At 42.4% G+C, this 21,436-nt stretch overlaps 2 protein-coding genes across 3 annotated transcripts in view; one reads left to right on the top strand and one right to left on the bottom strand.

Annotated features, from left to right (window-relative positions):
• Positions 1-13,908, bottom strand: part of SMPD4 (sphingomyelin phosphodiesterase 4) — a 28,467-nt gene extending 14,559 nt beyond the window's left edge. For both annotated transcript variants that reach the window (XM_074972467.1, XM_074972468.1), the window contains exons 1-10: positions 13,799-13,908; positions 12,536-12,622; positions 11,913-11,999; positions 10,452-10,594; positions 10,227-10,302; positions 9,439-9,547; positions 8,850-8,902; positions 8,044-8,195; positions 6,481-6,613; positions 3,707-3,778 (exon numbers count right to left, since the gene is read on the bottom strand). In XM_074972467.1, the coding sequence (XP_074828568.1) occupies positions 3,707-3,778; positions 6,481-6,613; positions 8,044-8,195; positions 8,850-8,902; positions 9,439-9,547; positions 10,227-10,302; positions 10,452-10,594; positions 11,913-11,999; positions 12,536-12,574 (864 nt within the window). In that variant the 5' untranslated portion in view covers positions 12,575-12,622; positions 13,799-13,908. The remainder of the gene's footprint in view (positions 1-3,706; positions 3,779-6,480; positions 6,614-8,043; positions 8,196-8,849; positions 8,903-9,438; positions 9,548-10,226; positions 10,303-10,451; positions 10,595-11,912; positions 12,000-12,535; positions 12,623-13,798) is intronic.
• Positions 13,909-14,445: 537 nt separating this feature from the next.
• On the top strand, positions 14,446-21,149 carry LOC141999442 (uncharacterized). Its single transcript, XM_074972844.1, has 2 exons — positions 14,446-14,487; positions 19,986-21,149. Exon 2 carries the CDS (start codon positions 20,109-20,111, stop codon positions 20,925-20,927), a length of 819 nt encoding a protein of 272 aa, XP_074828945.1. The 5' UTR covers positions 14,446-14,487; positions 19,986-20,108; the 3' UTR covers positions 20,928-21,149.
• Positions 21,150-21,436: the final 287 nt, after the last annotated feature.

Here is a 21,436-nt window from a genome sequence, read left to right as displayed (position 1 = left end):
TTGGGAAAGTAATTGACAGGACATTGTTGTTGGGTTCACAATTAACATTAGTGGGTTGGGGGGAAGCTCTGAGTGAGTCGTCTCTGTGTCTGCCTCTACCACAGAAGCAGCAGGCTTGTAACCATGACCTGACAAGCATAGAGACACACAGCTTCCGCCAAACACGTTGAGGAAATCTTAGGCTCATGAAACTAAGTCCAACCTCTCCACTTGAAACCAGCTAAACTGCAGGACAGAATAGCTGAATATAACGATTAACACGTGGGATGCTTTGATGTGGGGCCAAACCAATAATTTTTCTGGAAACACTTACTTGCAAACTAGTATTATGAAAGCTACTGTAAAGCTATCCCTTAGCCTGCAGTACACTGGCAGACCAAGGTTTGGGATTCTTGCTGGTGTGCCAGTGAGAATCAGAGGAGCCAGTACGGGGACATATCTTGCCCCAGGGACATGGAGGGGGAAAAGGGAAAGGGTTGATTTCATCACTGTGAGCCTCTCCAATTAACTGCAGTATTGACAATCACCAGATAGGAGTCTGCATGCTCCATGCTTTGTTTTTCTAGTTAAAGGCCAAATACTATTGATGGGAATTCAGATTTGTGGAAAGTTAATAGGTCTCAAAGACCGAATGGCCTCTACTATTGTGGGGGGGGGGGGGGGGGGACACCAACCAAACAAAAAGACAAGCTTGTTGTAGAGATGGCATGCTGAAATAAAAACACGGCCATTAAAGTTCTAGGCGAGTGCCGAGATCTTCCCAAGTCTCAACCACACTCCTCCTTGGACAGGAAACATTTTCTAAAACTAATCAATATAGTGGTGAAGAGGATACTGTAGCCACATTGACATGTATGGAATAAATTAAAAAAATCAAAACAAAATGTACACCTAAACAGAGACCCAAAACAACAATATCAGACATCTAAACTAACTCTCCGTCTCACACCTCCTCTAAGTTTATCTGTTCCTTTCTCCTCTATTTTCAATTCAGTTTTATTCTGCTTTGCTTCGACACTGCTAAGAGAGTGGTAGCAATGCCACTGCAAGGTCCCCAACAGCAGAGCCCATCTTCTGCTATGGTAATTAACTCCCCTCCCATTTGCTGCAGCAAGATCTAGACACCTGAAGAGTGCCACACATGCAATTGTTACTGGGATCTGCGATCCCTGGCAATGTAAGAACAACAGGCTTTACACAGAACCCTATTAGATACTGGCCCCTTAAAATAAATCAAATCGTGACAAAAGCAGAAGCTAAAAGGAAACAGATACTGCACACCTGGCCCCCATTGAGCAGCTGCAAAACAGACAGAGGAAAGGAGAGTACAACAGAAAAGAGGAAATATGAAATTGAATCAAGTTGAATTAATGGTGGGGAGTCATTAAACCCACCATGATAACAGTGTCAACCTCAGGCTCACTCTACATTTGGGAGCAATTTCAAGCAGAGTAATCACAAAGGAAAGTAATTCTTCTTGAAGCAAACTCTCTACTGGCTCCTCCCCATACCTCAGCCCCACCCCTTTATTACTGAAGTAAAAGGTTTTCTTAGTGACATGAATCATTCTTAAGATCTGCCCGTTTCTTCCGACAATTCAGAGGGGCAATGGGAAATGACACAGCTGGGACCCAGCATAGCACTCCCAGACAACCCATGTTTTTCTGCTGGGGGAAGACGCACCAAGTTCTGTAGAATGCCATCCCATCCCCGCTCTTTACAGGAGAGTTTGTAGCTAGAGACTTAAAACAGCACGTTCAAAATCATGACTGGGCCCAAGTTCTGAGACCTTCTATGGCACTGACCATCCCTCTGCTCCACACATGCAGAAAGGTAAACGGAAACAGGGAAAGATACATGGTCATTATTCACTTTACTTTTGCAAGTTCTAGTTTCTTGCTCACATCTGAATGACTGATAAGCGTCACTGGTTTTTTTTCAAACTCATCCAGATAATACTCTGGTCAGTTAAGTACTCACTGCTTGAGAGAGAGTGCTGTCTCCACACCTTCCAAAGTCTTACATCTCAGATTTCTGGAGGAGGGTACCTTTTTGGATGGGGATGCCACTTCCCTGCCCTTGTTTTCTATCACAGAATATCAAGGTTGGAAGGGACCTCAGGAGGTCATCTAGTCCAACCCCCTGCTCAAAGCAGGACCAATCCCCAATTTTTGCCCCAGCTCCCTAAATGGCCCCCTCAAGGATTGAACTCACAACCCTGGGTTTAGCAGGCCAATGCTCAAACCACCGAGCTATCCCTCTCCCACCCAAAAGCAGGAGGATTTCATTTGTCTACATGCCCATGACTAGTAATTCTTGGGAAATCATCAGGGACAGAAGTAGAAAACCATCAGGCAGCCACAGCCTCAATCCTCCCCTGATCAGTGCATCTGGGTGGGAGCCTATGGTGGCAAAACTCCTTTAGGCGCTACCCATGCATTTCCACAGCGTAAGTCACACTGTTTGATGAGCACTAAGAAATCATCATCGTCGTCGTCGTCATCGGCCTGGATGCTGCTATAACATTAGAAGACAGTGTCTCAGCTACAGAGGGTGAACAGAGGAGAGAAGTTTAAAGCGATGCATTATTTTTTTTACCTAAACATAAAGCTGCATGCACAAAGACTATGCAGACAGAGAACAAAGGTACTTAAAAGCAAAGCCTTTCCATCATGGGTGCATAGCCATGCTGCTGGGGTTCCTGAGTGGAGACCTACCATCTTTATTGCAGTTTGAGCTCAAATCATTTTTTGGAATAAAAACAGACAAACTCACCACAATTAGATCTTCAACATTCTTCCCTAACAAAATATTTGTTTTATAACCTGATGAAGTGAAGGATCAGAATTTCCCAGTCAAGCAACTCTCATCTTACTCCTTCACACGTTAACAAGCCTTTAGTAACTTTTGCATTTCTTCCCCCACTGGGAATCCTGAGAATCATCAGTCCCCGGGCATTTTTCCAAATTCCCTCAAATCTCAGCACTCCCAACTCTTCTGATACCAGGTTCCCCTTTAAGCACATCAGTTTTATTCTTGAACAGCTAGAACAAATGGCTTGTAATCAATGTAATATCTTATTTAAGTAAGATCTTATAAGAGATCCCAAAGTTACATATACACAGAAAGCACTTCAGCCACCACTGAAATGCAGCGCACATTTAACAATGCCAGTTTCTGGGACAGGAAATGTAGACTCCTTAACCAATTAAAACTATAAAGACAGTTTATGAAAACCCACTGAAATTGGATTTAGGCTAAGATCTTTGCTCTTGAAAAATATGCCACTGGATCTTCAAATGACTAACTCCTCAGTAACGCTATCAGCTGCAGAAACCAAATTTAGGTCTCTTGTGTGGCCATGTTGACATTTTTGTGTGGGATTTTAACAGGGCATTTTGTACTGAAGTCTTACCAATAGTTACTGATCCAATTACTATGAGTAGCATTGATTGTTATGACCATTCCACAGCGTCAACTTTATATATATTTAGCTATTGCAACAAAGGCAAATGCGGATGACACAGGCATCTTCACCACATCTTTTCATCACTGCAGCTTAGAAGCTCTGATGTATGCTTTTAAGAACACTCCTTTGTAACCATCCACTTAAAAGTCCTCCATAAGATGGGAAGTGACAAAGGTTCACCCCAAGATAAGAAGCCAACAAGCAAGACACACCCACAAATGAAGCACAAGCTATTACCTTGACATGAGGGGACTGCATTTTCTGATACATTTCCAGTGAGTAATGGTGAAGCCACATTTCAACAAAAACCTGCAAAACAACAAATGTTTTCTCAGCTAGAGGAGAAGAGGGAAGATCCAGGAATAGCCAGCCACAATCTGCCTCTGACTGGCCAAATTGAAGCCTGTTGTACATCACTCAACAAAAGACTAAGTTATACTTGTAAAATAGTGTAAAGCATGTACTTAGAGACGTTTCACTTTTTACAGACTTCGTTCTTTCCAAGTTCACCTTTACTAAATTATTACATTTAGTGAGATAAGTGTGATCCACATAGTATAATACTATCCCAAAGTATTATTTCACAATATCTGCAATCACATGTCTGTATAGTTACACTGCATGTTGCGGTTATGAGGCCAAAACTTCTCCCAGTTACACACCTGCAAACCCATCTACTGTGTTTCAATGTGGTTCCACAGGTGCAAGAGCACTTTTCACCCCACCAAGGTACATGTTTTCTTTTCTCAATATTTTTAAGGCCCATTATGTTTCTGCCATTACTTGCATTATCACTGAACACACTCTCTCTCTCTCTATTTGTTCTTAGAAGACTATTATACAATATAAGTCAAAACACCTTGTATAAATACAAGAAAAGTAACAAGACAAGCTACAGCTACCATATAGATCATAAAGTCAGAGGAATTGTAAACACAGTTCTGAAACATTGAAAGAAGAGTTCTTCCTTTAGCTCACCCAGCAGAACACTCACCTGAGTGTTAGCCTGTATCCGCAAAAAGAACAGGAGGACTTGTGGCACCTTAGAGGCTAACAAATTTATTTGAGCATAAGCTTTCGTGGGCTACAGCCCATTTCATCAGATGCATGCAGTGGAAAATACAGTAGGACGATTTTATATACACAGAGAACATGAAACAATGGGTGTTACCATACACACTGTAATGAGAGTGATCAGGTAAGGTGAGCTATTACCAGCAGGAGAGAAAAAAAACCTTTTTGTAGTGATAATCAAGATGGGCCATTTCCAAGAGTTGACAAGAACGTGTGAGGAAAAATAAACATGGGGAAATAGTTTTACTTTGTGTAATGACACATCCACTCCCAGTCTTTATTCAAGCCTAATTTAATGGTGTCCAATTTGCAAATTAATTCCAATTCAGCAGTCTCTCGTTGGAGTCTGTTTTTGAAGTTTTTTTGTTGTAATATTGCGACTTTTAGGTCTGTAATCAAGTGACCAGAGAGATTGAAGTGTTCTCTGACTGGATTTGAATGTTATAATTCTTGACGTCTGATTTGTGTCCATTTATTCTTTTACATAGAGACTGTCCGGTTTGGCCAATGTACATGGCAGAGGGGCACTGCTGGCACATGATGGCATATATCACATTGGTAGATGTGCTCAAATAAATTTTTTAGTCTTATGCTCAAATAAATTTGTTAGTCTCTAAGGTGCCACAAGTACTCCTGTTCTTTTTTCTGGGAATACCAGTGATCCAAGTTTAGTGGCTTTAATTTATTAACTGGCATGTCTGTTTAATAAGAATGTGTGTGTGTGTCTCTCTCTCTCTCTCTCAAGGGAGATGGGAAAAGGCTGCAGGTGAACTACATAACAGGCACATCACACATTTCCTATAAGTATTACTTATCCATCCCTGAATTCAAATACCTTAGCAGAATAACCTATTCTTTTTTACTCTTCCATCTGTCTTCATTTCCCTTCCAACTTGCTTTAAGAATAAAAGCCCCAATGATCAGTTTAATCCTTTAGAGTATGAGAGCCTTGAAGCAAAACCTAACATAAGGCTAAGTTTCTTTAGGCCAAGATACGTCAATTCCAGTAAAATATTCAATTATTTGTTAATCAAGAGAGAGAGTGGTGAGCAAAGCATGTGGGGGAGATGCAGGCACAGACTTCAGTGGATGACTCCCCAACACTGCTGCTTTATTATTTAGATTGCGAAAGCACCCAAAATGTGTTAGGCAATTTCCCCATATAGAAAAAGACATCGTTCCTGATTGGAAGAACTTACAGGCACAAAGACGTTGGTGTGGCAATGGAAGGAAGCATTTTAATTTTTTTTCCTACTACCTGTCTAATGACTGGAGTGAGGGGGAAGATTAGGTCTAATTTAGCATGCGATTCCCCATAATGTTGTTAATACTTTGGATAGAAGTCATCACAGAAATGCAAATAACTCGGAACATTTGTGAATTAATTCTCATAACCACCTGTAAGATAGGTATTATCCCCCAAACTGAGGTGCAGAGATTAAGTGTCTTGCCCAGAGACACACAGCAAGTTTGTGGCAGAGTCAGGAATAAACCTACAAACTCCCAACTCCCAGTCCTGTGTTTTAGTCACAAGATCATCCTTCTCCATAAACATAATGCGTACACACTATTACACTGTACAATCAATACTTCAGTTTAGCACTGGGGCAAGATATCAGGTTTTGAATAAATTCTTAGTTCCTCATATTTCTCTCCCTAAATAAGGAGCGACTTATTCTGGTGTAAGTTGGATGAGACTCAGGCCCCTGAAATCCAAAGAGTGACAACTGTTGCTTAACAACTTAGCAGTGCCTTTTTATCTTATATTATGTTAATAGAAAACAACAGCTGCACTGCTCAGTTCCATTAACAGACTGCAAGGTAGAAAGGAATGGAAAAGAAAGCTGATCTTTAGTTAGGAAAAAAGAGATTTACCTGCAAATAAGCTTTTTCAGCCATTCTAACTTTAAAAATATAAGAAAATAAATCAGACTCACTTTAAGCACTGTTTCTGATCTCCAGATCTCTTGGGAAGCAGGATCAGCATTCACTGAAGGCTGATGGGCAATGTGCCGTTTCAGTAGACTAGTGTGGTGTATGCCATAAGAAGTGAAAGGCACTGCTGGGGATCTTTAAAGAGAAGTTTATATAAATACCGAAGTCAATGGGCCTCTGTACAGGGACAGAGGTCATAGATTGTAACCACAAGGACATAAAGAAACTGAATAAGAGTTTGTGCTAAATAAAGCTGCGTAATTAGAATTTTAAAAATTAAGCAAGAGTTGCAATTACTAGTCACAGCATTAGTAAGTGTCCCGTGCCTATTTTCATTTATTATTTTAAATGTCACTATGCAAACCACACACTACATTCTGCAGTACACTATTTAATTTAGCCTGTCTCCTATTCAACTTTACTGTGAGGTTAGACCTTCATTAGGCAGCTAAATCATTAACAGACTTTATTAATCCAGTTTAAGGTTGAAGAAAGCCTGAGAGAGAGCTTTTGGGAGTCACTCAAAATGCCATTGTTAAAAAAAGCCAAAACAATATATATTTGAGTAAATAAACATTTTTGATAATAAAAATAATACATCAAAATACCAAATTCAGAATTATCCTTACAAAAATTATACATTCCCACTCATCTCAGATGAGTAAGATACCAGCTTTATCCCTATTAATCATTGTAGATTTTGTGCATGTGCTGGTAAATTTTCATGTCCATTTTGCAAGGCTAATTGAAGAGCATAAGTTAAAACTACACAGAGGCTCAAAAAACTTTAGTAAGAGGTTGAAACTCTTTCCTCAGGTCCTTCTCAGTTTGTGGCTCAATAAAATCAACATATATTGTTATGCATAGTCTGCCACCTAAACTTTGATAACCCTTTTGTACGCTGGATAGTAAAATAAAAAATTCTACCCAGGCTTTGTATACCAGATCAAGTAAGAAACCCACAACAATTGATAGCTTGCAAGGAAACACTGACGCATTCTTAACTAGGACATGGAAGTTTATAGCAGCAGAGACTGAAGCTGGCAACATCAAAAAGTTAAAACAGAAGATACTGTTTGCCAAAATTGTCTGGAGTCAGCAAAATTGTTAGAATGTGAGAAGTTCCTTCAGCTACAGCCAAGACCAATTCAATTTCTCCTTGACTGCACGCATATGCATTAAATGGTACAAGCCACTCCTGGGTGGATGGTGAGTGTGTCCCACACTAGTCACAGCAGGAGCCATAATTAGTGGTATTGAATGAAAAAAATCCAACAGCTACAAACCACATTTATAACTCATCTCTGGCTCCACTACTACAGGCCCGCAAACTTTCAGGAAAAAAGTTTCTCAGCTTTCAGTGACCCCTGTATTATATCCTCCATTGTAAGACTACTATACAGGTACAATCATATTTATTTTATGTATGCATATACACACAATATAAAAATGGTGGCATTTTCTTACAATATCTGTGGTGAGAACTCATCATTGAAGCAAGCCAGTTTTTGTGAGCACTGCCCATGCAGTCTAGCACGGATAACGCAAATTTACCAAGTCATTACCTAGGAGCAGGTGAAGGGATGCCCCCGCCAGGATTGGAAGAAGGTGGAGGAAGAACACTTCCTTCTGTGGGAAGGAACCATTTCAGGTATGTGTCCACCAGACTGAAGTAAGCGCTGTTTGAAGGGCTGACATGATGGGTGGTAGGAGAGTTCTGGAATATATACACACAGCATATAGCTACAATAAGTAAATACACACGCTGTTACAATAAGTCACTGGGAACAGGGATTTCAGGACCTGATAAATCTCATAATGCAGGAATTACTGGATGAAATTCTATGGCCTGTGTTATGCAAGAAATCAAACTGGATGTTCATAGTGTTCTATTCTAGCTTTAAAGATCTGCGTTTTCATGAGCTCTTCCGCAATGATTCAGTGTATTGAATCACACTTCACATCTGACAGCAACATTAGATACTGCTAAAAACAAGGGAAGTTTGGTGCGCAATATAATATGACTGCCATGTGTATTGTTTGTACAACAGAGTACGAAAGATGATCAACATGCTCAGCAGGTATAAAGTAAGAGTGCACAGAAAGCTGAAGTTTCTATACCTCATTCATCCTCAGCCACCGACAATGGAATGCAGCACTCAGAAGAGGAATATGTGTACCATTATATAGATGTGTATAATCACTGCCTATGTTTTCATCATATCAAATGGTATTTACAAGCAACAGGTGCAAGATTCAGTTTAACTAGGTTCTTGCATTTAGAGAAGATGGAAGCTTTCAAAGTGCAGTGAAGAAATGGTTTGCCAGAATGATGCTACTTTAAAGGGAAAAAAGGATAAAATTTACTTACCCTCTGTGTGATAAGGCTTATTGCAAAGTAAAACATGTAATATTCAAAAGGATCTGGAGAGACAGAGTCAAGGATACAATAAGTACAGCTTATTGTAAACATGATATGAACTTATTGGCCTTTTAAATCTTCAGTATCTCAGTGCTAGTTTTAGAAGACTTTCTAGAGCTCAACAGCAAGTTCAGGTTTGATCTCTTGCTCTCTTCCCAGGTGTTTATTACACACTGTCAAGTAGTTTAGGTTTTTTCTCCATACCAGACAAACAACATAGAAATATTTATGAAACATAAGGGCTGAAATCCTGGGCCCACTGAAGTCAATGGGAGTTTTGCCATCAACTTCGATGAGGCCAGAATATCATCCTAGAAGTTTTCAAACATTCAAGATTTCAATGGATGACAAGTTTAAGTCTAAACATTCCTCTACCGTGTTTGCAATCTGAACATAGCAGCATTGGACTAAGACACATCACTGTACAGCTAAGTACAGTAAGCAAACAGCAGAAATGGATCTTGATTTCTCAGTTTTAGTCACTTAAAATATTAAAAGGAATTAAAAAGTGTAAACCCTTCAATTGTCAAAAGGATACTGAGGGCCAAGTTCGAACCCAGGCCTCCAGATGGAGGGAACTGGACTTTGTTGTGGTACAGTGAGCATTCTGGTAGGACTCGTTCTTGCATTGAAGCCTTCACAGGGCCCTGAAAAGAGAGGGAGTAATGAGATACCTACCAGACTACTAAGAATATGTGAATGAGTTTTTGAGGATGTATTCTTGTATTGGACTGTAAAAAGATGACTGGTTCTTTGTTCTAGACTGTGGCTATCTGGTTGCAATGGAAAAGTTATTTCATGAAGCTTCCATGGAAAATCTGTTTTCCTACAACCATAAAGTGTTATGTTCCATAACCAGGAGGATAGTTAATCTTCATTAAACTTACAGGAATGAAGTGTCTGAGAGATAGGAGATGTTGTTAGAGGTGGGGATGCTTTCCAACAAGTTTGGAAGAGAAGTTTTAAACTCCATCTATTGGTAATCAAGACAAAAATAGTCTAGTGCCTATTTTGGCAGCCAAATAATAAAAAAGAGAAGTGAAATTTCTTAGTTGAACAGCACAAAAGTTGCTGATAGTAACACAAACTAACAGCACAACTTCTTATAAAATCCATCATGACAATGAATGCTCTGCCTCTAACAGCCCTCTGAAACAATCAACAATCTAGAAATCCCATCTCCAGAGCCTGCTATGCTATGAAACAGTAATTCAAATACTACAGTGGCAGGTCCTATCCTGAACCCAGAGTATCTGAGTAAGTAACATTCCAATGGGTGCAACACCAAAATAATTTTCTCTTACATAACCTTTAACAGTTACTTACTGGAAGATAGGAGACTGGGAATTCATATCTGTACTCCTCAGCTTGGAGTTTGTAAACCAGCTTCATCATCGGGCCACTGTAAGCAAGGATGAAAAAAAACAGTGAGCATCTTTTTTTTTTTTGGGCCCCTTTTGTAGATGAATGTTTACACATGAGGAAACACATCAAATACTAGTTTATGAATTCACCATGAATTTTCCACTGCTCTAAAGTTAGCACATTTACCTGGGATCCAGGAAATCCAGCGCAATAGCATACTCTGTAGGATTCACTCTTCCATGCAAACAGCGAAGATTCCAACCTATGATAATGCCATCCAAACTACCAAAAATATTCTCCACTAGCCATGGGAAGATGGCATGCAGTTCCTACAGGAAAACAACCAGATAAAGGGGTGGAGTCATAATAGATAAATAAAATTTAAAAAAAAGAAAGATTGTTGTTCAGGTGTAGATTCTTTGTCTGAAGAGTCTTAATTTCAGACATCTAAATGCAAGAAATATTTTCCACCAACTACAGTCAAAATGTGCATAATTTTTTTTATTTCCAGGGCACACTTCTATGTGCAGAACATTCAGTGGAAATAATTTAAAGAAATTTAAATGCAAACATATATCCCCCCCCCTTGATGTGAAGTTAGACTCTGCCTGTTTTCTAATTCCTTGATTCCCATCATTTTACAGACTGGACATAAGAACGGCCATAATGGGTCAGACCAAAGGTTCATCTAGCCCAGTATCCTGTCTTCCAATAGTGGTCAATGCCAGGTGCTTCAGAGGGAATGAACAGAACAGGTAATCATCAAGTGATCCATCCCGTGTCGCCTATACCCAGCTTCTGGCAAACAGAGGCTAGGGACACTTCAGAGCATGGTTTTGCATCCTTGCCCATCCTGGCTAATAGCCACTGATGGACCTATCCTCCATGAACTTCTCTAATTCTTTAATGAATCCTGTTACAGTCTTGGCCTTCACAATATCCTCTGGCAAAGAATTCCACACACTGACTGTGCATTGTGTGAAGAAATACTTCCTTTTGTTTGTTTTAAACCTGCTACCTATTAATTTCATTTGGTGACCCCTAGATAACAGTTCCTTATTTACTTTCTCCACATCAATCATGATTTTATAGATCTTTATCATATCCCCCCCCAGTCGTCTCTTTTCCAAGCTGAAAAGTCCCAGTCTTATTAATCTCTCCTCATATGGAAGCTGTTCCATACTCTTAATCATTTTTGTTGCCCTTTTCTGTACCTTTTCCAATTCCAGTGTATCTTTTTTGAGATGGGGTAAGCAGATCTGCACACCATATTGTTACCATAAAAGTTTTCAATCTAGAGCGATTAAGGTAGCAGAAAACCTCATTCTTTAACCCTAGACTACTATGTTCCAACTCAACTGGTTAGTATCAGTCATGTGTCACATCTTAAAATATTAGTGTCTTCATATTTGGCATTTCAGTAGAGAATGAAAAGTATGATTAGGAATGTGATCAATTAAAAAAATTTGGAGTTTTGTAACTATTGGAAAAGTTAGGTAACTTTTGGGAAACTACTGAACTCATAAAACTTCACATAAGAATCTTAAAACTCTTTACAAAGGCCGGAATAAAGAGAAATATTTTTAAAATAATATTTTTGTAACTCCACTCATAGCTCAGACTATATTCATTGAAAGGTAGCTGTACCTTGGCAGGAAAATCTTCAATGACTATCTCCAGATCATGACACCTCTGAGCAAAGGGCTTGTTCATGCAATCTGCCTTCAAACTGGCCTGTTATGGACAGAAACTGAAATCAGATCACTTCTTCAAGAGAAAGTAAAAAGGGCAACACTTGTAAAGATCTTGGCAGAGAATTCTCTAGTTACAGTGTTAAATATTGCTCTTGTAAAAAAGCAATGGGCTGTCATTGTTTCCATCATAAGATTTACTCTAAACATAAGTATTTTTTAACTCAACACAAATCTCAGATACAGGTTTTTTTACCTACTTGGATCTACATTACAAGTTTTAAATTAAAGAGCAAGTACTCAATTTGTGACCATTTAAGTTCTATGAAAATAAGACTACATTGACAATTAAAATGGTCAACACACACTAGAGTATTTGAGAAGAGGAGCTGCAACTTTCTCAGTGCATTTCCACAGAATGCTTTCAGAGTTTATGCTATGCATTCTGCTTATAGATAAATTGTCAGGAATTAATATGTGGAGGATTAAATTTTCAAGTGATTATTTGGCAATTCATTAGTCAAAAGCAATATCACCACAAGACTTTCCTAACCTATAACCATCTGTACTGGCACTTACCAATAGGAAGCTAGGCTGTTGTAAGTGAGGGACAGCCATAACTGTCTTTCTACAATACCCCAAAGGAAGTGTTATCTCAGGAAACCACTGGAAAGAAAAGAGATAGAAACATCTAAGTGAATATTAAAATCTCATGTTATAACACTGCTACAACTCACTTTCTGATATATTCATCGACATTTATGCATGAAAACAGGCAAAATGTATGTTTATTATGTCTATGTGAGCTGGAGTAAACCAAGGCAGATCCCTGACAAAGGTGACTACGGTGTAATTTCCCCAAAGTTGATAAGACTGCACATTCACATAGAAATAATACAGTCTTTTCCAAATAAACATAACTTGGGAGGTGGGGGAAGGACGCAAAAAGAGCCTTTGTTTAATTAGACTGCAGCCAATGCAGGGGCACAAAACCATCTCTAGGGGACACAACCTGTATGACATGGACTGTATGACGTGTTTATGGAAGCACCAGTCCAGCAAGAGAAAGAAGACACTATCCAAATATGAGACTGTCTGCAAATAGCTCATGCTATAGCTCCTGCTGAGATGGTGGCTGCTGACACAGGGAACACAAGCACATTACCACCAGTTTCAGAGTAGCAGCCGTGTTAGTCTGTATTCACAAAAAGAAAAGGAGCACTAGTGGCACCTTAGAGACTAACCAGCTCACTTCATCGGATGCATCCGATGAAGTGAGCTGTAGCTCACGAAAGCTTATGCTCAAATAAATTGATTAGTCTCTAAGGTACCACTAGTACTCCTTTTCACATTACCACCAGCAGCTGAAGGGACCAAGAAAGACAGGATCCTGGAAGGTTTTATGTTTGTCGGGGAGCGGTGGGGCTGAGACCCCCTCCAGGGGGCTGGATATTGGGGGCCCAGATTACAGCCTCCCCCCCCCGGGACTGAGACCCTATCCAGGGGGCTGGATATTGGGGGCGCTGCTTACAGCCTTCCCCTTGGGGCTCAGACCCCTCCAGGGGGCTGGATATTGGGGGCCCAGATTACAGCCCCCCCCTAAGGCTGAGACCCCCTCCAGGGGGCTGGATACTGGGGGCGCTGCTCACAGCCTCCCCCTAGGGCTCAGACCCCTCCAGCCCCGCCCCCAATCTCCAGCCCGTTCTCCCGGGAGCCGGACCCCGGCGGGAGGGAGGGGGCGTCTCCCCACCTCGCGCGGGGGCCTCTATCAGGAAGGAGCGGGAGCGCGTACCCTCCCTCACCTGCAGCTTCCTGCCCCGCGGCCCAGGGGAGGCCCCTCACCTCGTCCCGCTGCCCCGTCCCGCGCTCTAGCGCCCCAGACCATTTTCAATCCGGCGCCGCTTCCTCCTCCTCTCGGGACATGCGCTGTCGTTAGACGTCATCCCCCTCTCGGCGCGTTGCAGTGACGCACTCCCTCCCCCTCCCTAGCTGGCTGGCGGGCGGGAAAGTCGCCGGCGGCGCGAATGCCAGGGCCTGGCCTCGCCGTGCGCGTGGCTGCTGCCTGCGTCACGGGGCTCCCCTGCCCCCAGGGCCTGCCGCGCCGCCCTGGGGGTGAGCCGGAGCCCCCGGCCGCGCCTCCGAGCGCCCCCAGCGGGGAAGGCGGAGGCAGCGGAGCAGCCTGCGAGCCAGGCCTTCCCCGCGGGCGGGAGCCGGGGCTGTTCTTTGTCTCAGGGTAGGGCCTGCAGGCCAGGGCCCCATTGTGCCAGGCCCTGAACGGCACATCCCGGAGCGGGCCCTGTGCAGCCCCCCAGAGTTGCAGGGCCCTTGTGGTCCCCCCGGCGGTGCTGCCTCCCGCCCGCACCCTGGGGCCGCTCTGTGCGGCAGAGACAGACCAGTGCTCCCCAATCCCGAGCCAGGCTGCCAAACCCTGAAGTGGGTTTAAAACTGAGTTGGGAGGTTTTTATTTACCATCTGGCGTTTGAGCCTTTAGGTTACACTCGGATTATATTTTTAACTTCTTCTCTTCAACGGTGAGAGCTAGGAGCAATGTTTGTTTGTTTAATGGAAGCTGAGATTCTTCCATAATCACTCCAGAAACTGAGGCTTTAAGAAAAATACTGTCTATCTTAGGGGTGGGCAAACTACCGCCCATTGGGCTGCTTTTATCTGGCCCTCAAGCTCCTGCTGGGGACCAAAGTCTGGGACTTGCCCTGCTCCAGCGCTCTAGCTGTGGAGCAGAGTCAGGGTCCGCTCCACGCAGCTCCCAGAAACAGTGACACGGCCCTCTCCAGCTCCTATGTGTAGGGGCAGCCAGGGGGCTCCGCTGTGCACACTGCCTCCGACCCTGTAGCTCCCATTGGGTGGGAACCACAGCCAATGGGAGCTGCCGGGTCTGTGCCTGCAGTTGGGGCAGGGTGCAGAACCACCTGGTTATGCCTCTGCGTAGAAGCTGGAGAGGGTACATGCGGCTACTTCCTGGAGCCGGTTGAGGTAAGCACCGCCCGGAGCCTGCACCCCGAGCCTCTCCCTGTGCCCCAGCCCTGATCCCCCTTCCACCCTCCGAACCCCTCAATCCCAGCCTAGAGCACCCTCCTGCACCCCAAACCCCCCAGCCCCACCCCAGAGCCTACACCCCCAGTCAGAGCCCTTGCCCCACCCCTCTGCCCCAGCCCTGATCCCCCTCTGAACCTCTCAGTCCTAGCCTGGAGCACCTTCATGCACCCAAAACCCCTCATCCCCAGAGCCCGCACCCCCAGCCAGAGCCCCCTCCTGCACCCTGAACTCCTCATTTCTGGCCCCACCCCAGAGCCCACACCCCCTCCCGCACCCCAACCCCAATTTTGTGAGCAGTCATGGCCTGTCATACAATTTCTATTCCCAGATGTGGTCCTCGGGCCAAAAAGTTTGCCCACCCCTGATCTATCTTCAGGACTCAATGAAATCACAAGAGTTGGCAACACTGTAATTGCAGCCACCATATCTCTCCTCCTTCAGTCTGTAAAACTGCTCATTTTTCATGAAAACAAGCAAACCTAAATACCTGGGGGATTCTAAATGTGTGAAATCAAATGCACTTTGATAAAACCACTTCTACAGAGACATGATTAGCATTAGCACCAATTTTTATCACTAATGAAGAGTTTGCATTTAATTGCTGGCTGAGGCAGAGATCTTCAAGGAGGACAGGTTTGATCTCCTGCACAGTCGACATCAACTTTGAGGGCATCCTCTTTGAGAAGAAATTCATGGTTGTCCTTTCAGAGTAACAGCCGTGTTAGTCTGTATTCGCAAAAAGAAAAGGAGTACTTGTGGCACCTTAGAGACTAACCAATTTATTTGAGCATAAGCTTTCGTGAGCTACAGCTCACTTCATCGGACGCATACTGTGGAAAGTGTAGAAGATCTTTTTATACACACAAAGCATGAAAATACCTCCCCCCAGGAGGAGTTCAGGAAAGATAGAGAGGGCAAAGAGGTGGGAGGTATGCTACATGAAAGACACCATTACCTGTTTTAGAGTTATTGATAACTCAGAACTACTGGATCTTGGATGTCTGTGCATTTGTGTGCTAACTAACAAAGCCCAAGAGGGGGTATTGGTGGGGTGTCTGTTACAAACCACACCAGAGGAAATTATGAGTTTCATCTTAAGCATCTATCTGTAATGTGTGCAAAGAAAAACTGTGTTGTTATGGGTAACTTCAGGAAGATATGTGCAGGAGGACTCATGGAGACAGTACTAAAACATCATTAGAGGTTCTAAAAATTATTGGTAAGTTCCTAACACAAAAGTTATTGCCCCAAACCTAATGTAACTATATTGTGGAACTCCTTGTGTTGGATAAAGATGAATTAATCACTGAACCGAAAGTTGATGATTGCAGAGGGATCAATGATCATGACCTGATTATATTCAATATGGGCAAGCAGAGAACAGTCCCAACCAGTTTGTTTATATATATGTATACACACACACACTCAGTGCTTCAAAAGGGATAATTTTCCAAATTTGATGAAAATTATGAGTGAAATTGGTATAAAATTAAAACTGAAAAATGTGAATGAAAAGTGTGAGTTCTTTAGGAAGGGTTTATTAGATGACTTAAAAAGACAAAGTTCCATTTGGCTAAAAGCCCATCCTGGTTCAGTGGTGAAGTGAAGGCAGCAATATCTAACATATGGAAAAAAGGAGAAACAGGTACCAATCAATATAAATTAGAAGTTATGAATTGTAGAAAATTGATAAGGGAAGCTAAATGAATCAGGAAAAAATATGCCTGGCAGGGCTAAAGACAATAAGGAGCTTTTAATGTATATTAGGAACAGAATTAATCCTAGCAATGATATAGGCCCATAATTAGATGGAGATGGTAAGGTTGTTAACAATGTTAAGAAAAGGCAGAAGTGTACAATAAATATTTCTGTTCTGTATTTGGAAAGAAACAAGATGGTGCATTCATATCACATGAGGATGATAGAGTACATCCCAGTGCATTAGTAACTAAGGAGAATGTTAAGCAACATCTTAAAGGGATTAACATCTTTGAGTCAGCAAACCTGCCTAATTTGTATCCAAGAGTCCTAAAAGAATTGGCGTAGGAGGTCTCTGGCCTGCTTATGTTAATTTTTAATGGAGTACTGGGGAAATTCTGGAAGACTAGAAGAGTGCTAATGTTGTGCCAGTATTCAAAAAGGACAAGTGGGATGACTTGGGTCTGCACTGGGATGACGGATAAGGTTAGCCTAACAAACTCTGGGCAAAATAATGTAAAAGTTAATATGGGATTCAGCTGATACAGAATTAAGGATAAGAATGTAATTAATGCCAATCAACATAGTTTTATGAAGGATAGGTCTTGTCAGTCAAACCTGATTTCATTCTTTGATGAGATCTCAAGTTTAATTGATAAGTACATTACATTTATGTAGTTAGCTTTTAAGACTTATGTAAGGTGTCTAAGTACCAAATGATATTCTGATTTAAAAATTAGCAAAATATAGTAGCAATAAAGAACACGTTAAATGGATTAAAAACTGGCTAAGTAGCAGGTGCTTTTCTGGAAGATATGCTTTAATCAAACACAAAACACTGGGCTCAGTGCAAGGATAACTGGGAGAGATTCTCTGGCCTGTGTTATATAGGAGATCAGGCTAGATGATCTAATGGTCCCTTCTGACCTTAAACTCTATGAATCTATGATTAAAATTAACATTGATGCAATATTTAAAATCTCATTAGTCTAATTTAGAAAGAGGTATAGATGGAACGTAATTGTAACATAGGCCATGATCCTGCCAATACTCATGCTCATAAGCAATTTTACACACGTGAGTAGTCCCAGTGAGTTTAATGGGACTACTCACATGTGTAAAATTACTTAATATATGCATAAATGTTTGCAGGAGTAGGGACATAATTATCACACCATTTGATGTCTCTCTAGCTCTTTCCATTCTGTGACTTTTTTAGCCAGAAAGGTCACTGAAATATAGTCACCTCTGAAGGCAGGGCACCAGCTGGTAAACAACGCACTCCAAAGCAGTGTGGGAAGAGGTTATATTTGGTCAGCAACACCAGGGCAAACCCCTTCTTTGAATGGGGAGGAGACATATCCTCCTGAATATGGCCTAATGCTGTCAGTGACCAAATTGGGCATGGGGAAAGATGGTAGTATAGGTGACTATGCCAGATTTCCATTTGCTACTGCTACCATTTTAAAAACAGGAGGTGAAAACCATCCATCCCTTCTCCCCCAGCCCTGCAGTTCAAGTACTGATTGTAAATGAACCTGAGAGCTGAGCTTGCTTCAGTGCACTGAGACTCTGAAAACAAAATCAGAATGAGGGAGAGGCTGCTTACACAGGTATGTTTATAAAGGGAGAAATTGTTTCTAATCTGGTGGTGCGGAAACAGTTGCTCTCATTAGTGGAAGTCAAGAGCCACATTCGTATCCACCAGAGAAAAAACGAAAGGTGGGTACAAAAACTGGAAGTGAATGTGAGAAAAATACAGTAGTAACTGAAATCATAGATTAGTAAAAATTTTAATCTAAGCAGGAGATTTTTCTCAAATACGTGGAGGCAAAAGGCCAATCAGCATCTAAAAAAACAGCTAATGAAAAGGCAGCAAAATAGAATAATTAAAGAAAGTAGCAGCTATACAGTACTGGCTGTTTCCCAACCTCTGACAGCCCCAGGTAGAACTCTTTTTTTTATCTTCCATGTTCTGTGGACAGTTTCACATGTCTGAGGCAGACCTGTCAATCTGTTGTTCTTATTCCTTTTCTTTTTTACGTCTTATGTTTCACATTGTACATTTCATTCAGAAACATCAGTTATTTTCATAAAAAGAAAAGGAGGACTTGTGGCACCTTAGAGACTAACAAATTTATTAGAGCATAAGCTTTCGTGAGCTACAGCACTCAAACTGGTCATGGGATGATAAGAGGCTGCTTTGGTATAGACAAGCGTGTGATTGAATATAATTGTTCATGCTACATTTCAAATAAATGGACATTTTCTCATCAATTATATAAAAATAAAAATTCCTAGATTGATGGAAGGATATTTTTCATTTTATAGTAATGCATTTGAAAGTGGAGATTACTAGTGGTTGAGTGTGAAAGCTTTCTTTAAGGTTATTTCCTCTTGGTGGTGATAAAGAGCTACAGTAGAATCTCAAAAAAAGAAAAGTTTCAGAGTAGCAGCCGTGTTAGTCTCTATTCGCAAAAAGAAAAGGAGTTCTTGTGGCACCTTAGAGACTAACAAATTTATTAGAGCATAAGCTTTCGTGAGCTACAGCCCACTTCATCAGAGTTACGAACACCAGAAATATGAACTGACTAGTCAATCACACACCTCATTTGGAACCAGATGTACACAGTCAGGCAGCAGCAGAGATGGGGAGGGAGGAAATAAAAGCAAGTACAGTATTATGTTAAATGTATACTGCTTTAAAAAAGGAAAAGTTTAAACATTTTTTGACAAGGTGAGGAAACTGTTTCTGTGCTTGTTTCATTTAAATTAAGGTGGTTAAAAGCAGCATTTCTCTTCTGCATAGTAAAGTTTCAAAGCTGTGTTAAGTCAATGTTCAGTTGTAAACTTTTGAAAGAACAACCATAATGTTTTGTTCAGAGTTATGAACATTTCAGTGTTATGGACAACCTCCATTCCCAAGGTGTTTGTAACTCTGAGGTTCTACTGTATCTTCATAGTTTCATCTGGAGGAGTGGGGATTTCCCTAAGGGCTCCTCCCCCCCCAAATTTCCCTAACACCCCGCCGGTTACACACAGTGTTGCCAATTTAAATTGAAACATTAATACACGCTTTAAAAGCATATACAGTATATGAGAAAATACTTGTACCTGAGAAAGCATAATGGGTTTGAAAAGTATGAAGAAAGACTAGCTTCCTCATGCAGCTGTTATTTATGACAATGTCAGTATATTTGTTTTGGCTATATTGGCCTACCTAATAATTTCAAATTATGATTTGTAAGCAAGGTCTGACTGAGCTCTCCCCTGACAGCTACTGATGACTCAGTGGTGGGTGGAAAGGCTTCAGGACCAGACTGTATTTACATGAACTCACCTACTCTGCCTAAGTATCCAGCAGACAGAGCTGTGCTGCCCAAGTGTTCAATTTTGGCTGATGCTGGGTTACAAATCACTGTCTGAGGACAACACCATCGTCACCCCGTGCGCCAGGGGCATGCTGGAGAGGACCCTGAAGGCAGCCATCCACTCACTGTACATAGAAGCCCTGAAGCGTAAGCCGGACCAGGGAAAAGCCTTCGAACTGACCAGCAAGTGGGACGCCAGCAACCACTTCCTCGCCAGGGGCGGCTTCGCCGACTGGCGGTTCATCCACCGTGCCCGGCTCAACTGCGTCCCGCTCAACGGAGCCGTCCGCCACGGGAACCGAGACAAGCATTGCAGGAAGTGCGGCTACTCCAACGAGACCCTGCCTCACGTCCTGTGCAGCTGCAAGCCCCACTCCAGAGCCTGGCAGCTGCGCCACAACGCCATCCAGAACCGCCTGGTGAAAGCCATCGCACCGCGCCTGGGGGAGGTCGCCGTGAACTGCGCCATCCCCGGTACCGACAGCCCGCTGCGACCCGACGTGGTCATCACCGACGAGGCCCAGAAAAAGATCATCCTCATTGACATCACAGTCCCCTTCGAGAACAGGACCCTGGCCTTCCGAGAAGCCCGAGCTCGGAAACTGGAAAAATATGCCCCTCTGGCCGACACCCTGAGAGCAAAGGGCTACGAGGTGCAGCTGGATGCCCTGATCGTCGGAGCCCTGGGTGCTTGGGACCCCTGCAACGAGCGTGTGCTGTGGACCTGCAGGATCGGTAGACGCTATGCATGGCTCATGCGGCACCTCATGGTCTCGGACACCATCCGATGGTCCAGGGACATCTACATCGAGCACATCACCGGCCACCGACAGTACCAGGAGGAGTGAGCCGGTACGACATTGTGCATCCACTGTGGGAAAGGGACTGAGAGGCTTTCCCCGTTGGACCGTATGAACTGGAACCATAAACCCACTGAACATTAAATCCCACCAAATGAGGGTAGACCCATCCACACCATCGTATCCGCTCACTCCGCACCTGAACATAGCCGTTATATGGATAACTTACCCCCATATCTCAATGTCTGTACTCTGACCGGTTAAACTTTTACCCCCAGTCGGGGAGATTGCAGATTATTATGTAATCCTTACTCCATCAGCTCCTAAACCGAATTTCGCATGCCTTGATAATCTGTATCTTATTCCCTGACAACCAGAAACCTCTATGCTTGAACTCTGTACCGTTTTTTATTTCAACATTATCTTAATAAAATTATTAAATGTGGGGGTCATGAAATGTTGTTATCCTTATTGTATGAGTAAAGGGCAGCAGAACTGTACTTAGCCTGCCTGAATGAGGGGGTCTTCCTCAGTACTTAATTTGTGCTAGCACTTGC

This window comes from Natator depressus, chromosome 15 (assembly GCF_965152275.1).
Source record: "Natator depressus isolate rNatDep1 chromosome 15, rNatDep2.hap1, whole genome shotgun sequence".
In the NCBI taxonomy this organism is placed as follows: domain Eukaryota; kingdom Metazoa; phylum Chordata; order Testudines; family Cheloniidae; genus Natator; species Natator depressus.
This window is presented reverse-complemented; position numbering and strand designations above follow the sequence as displayed.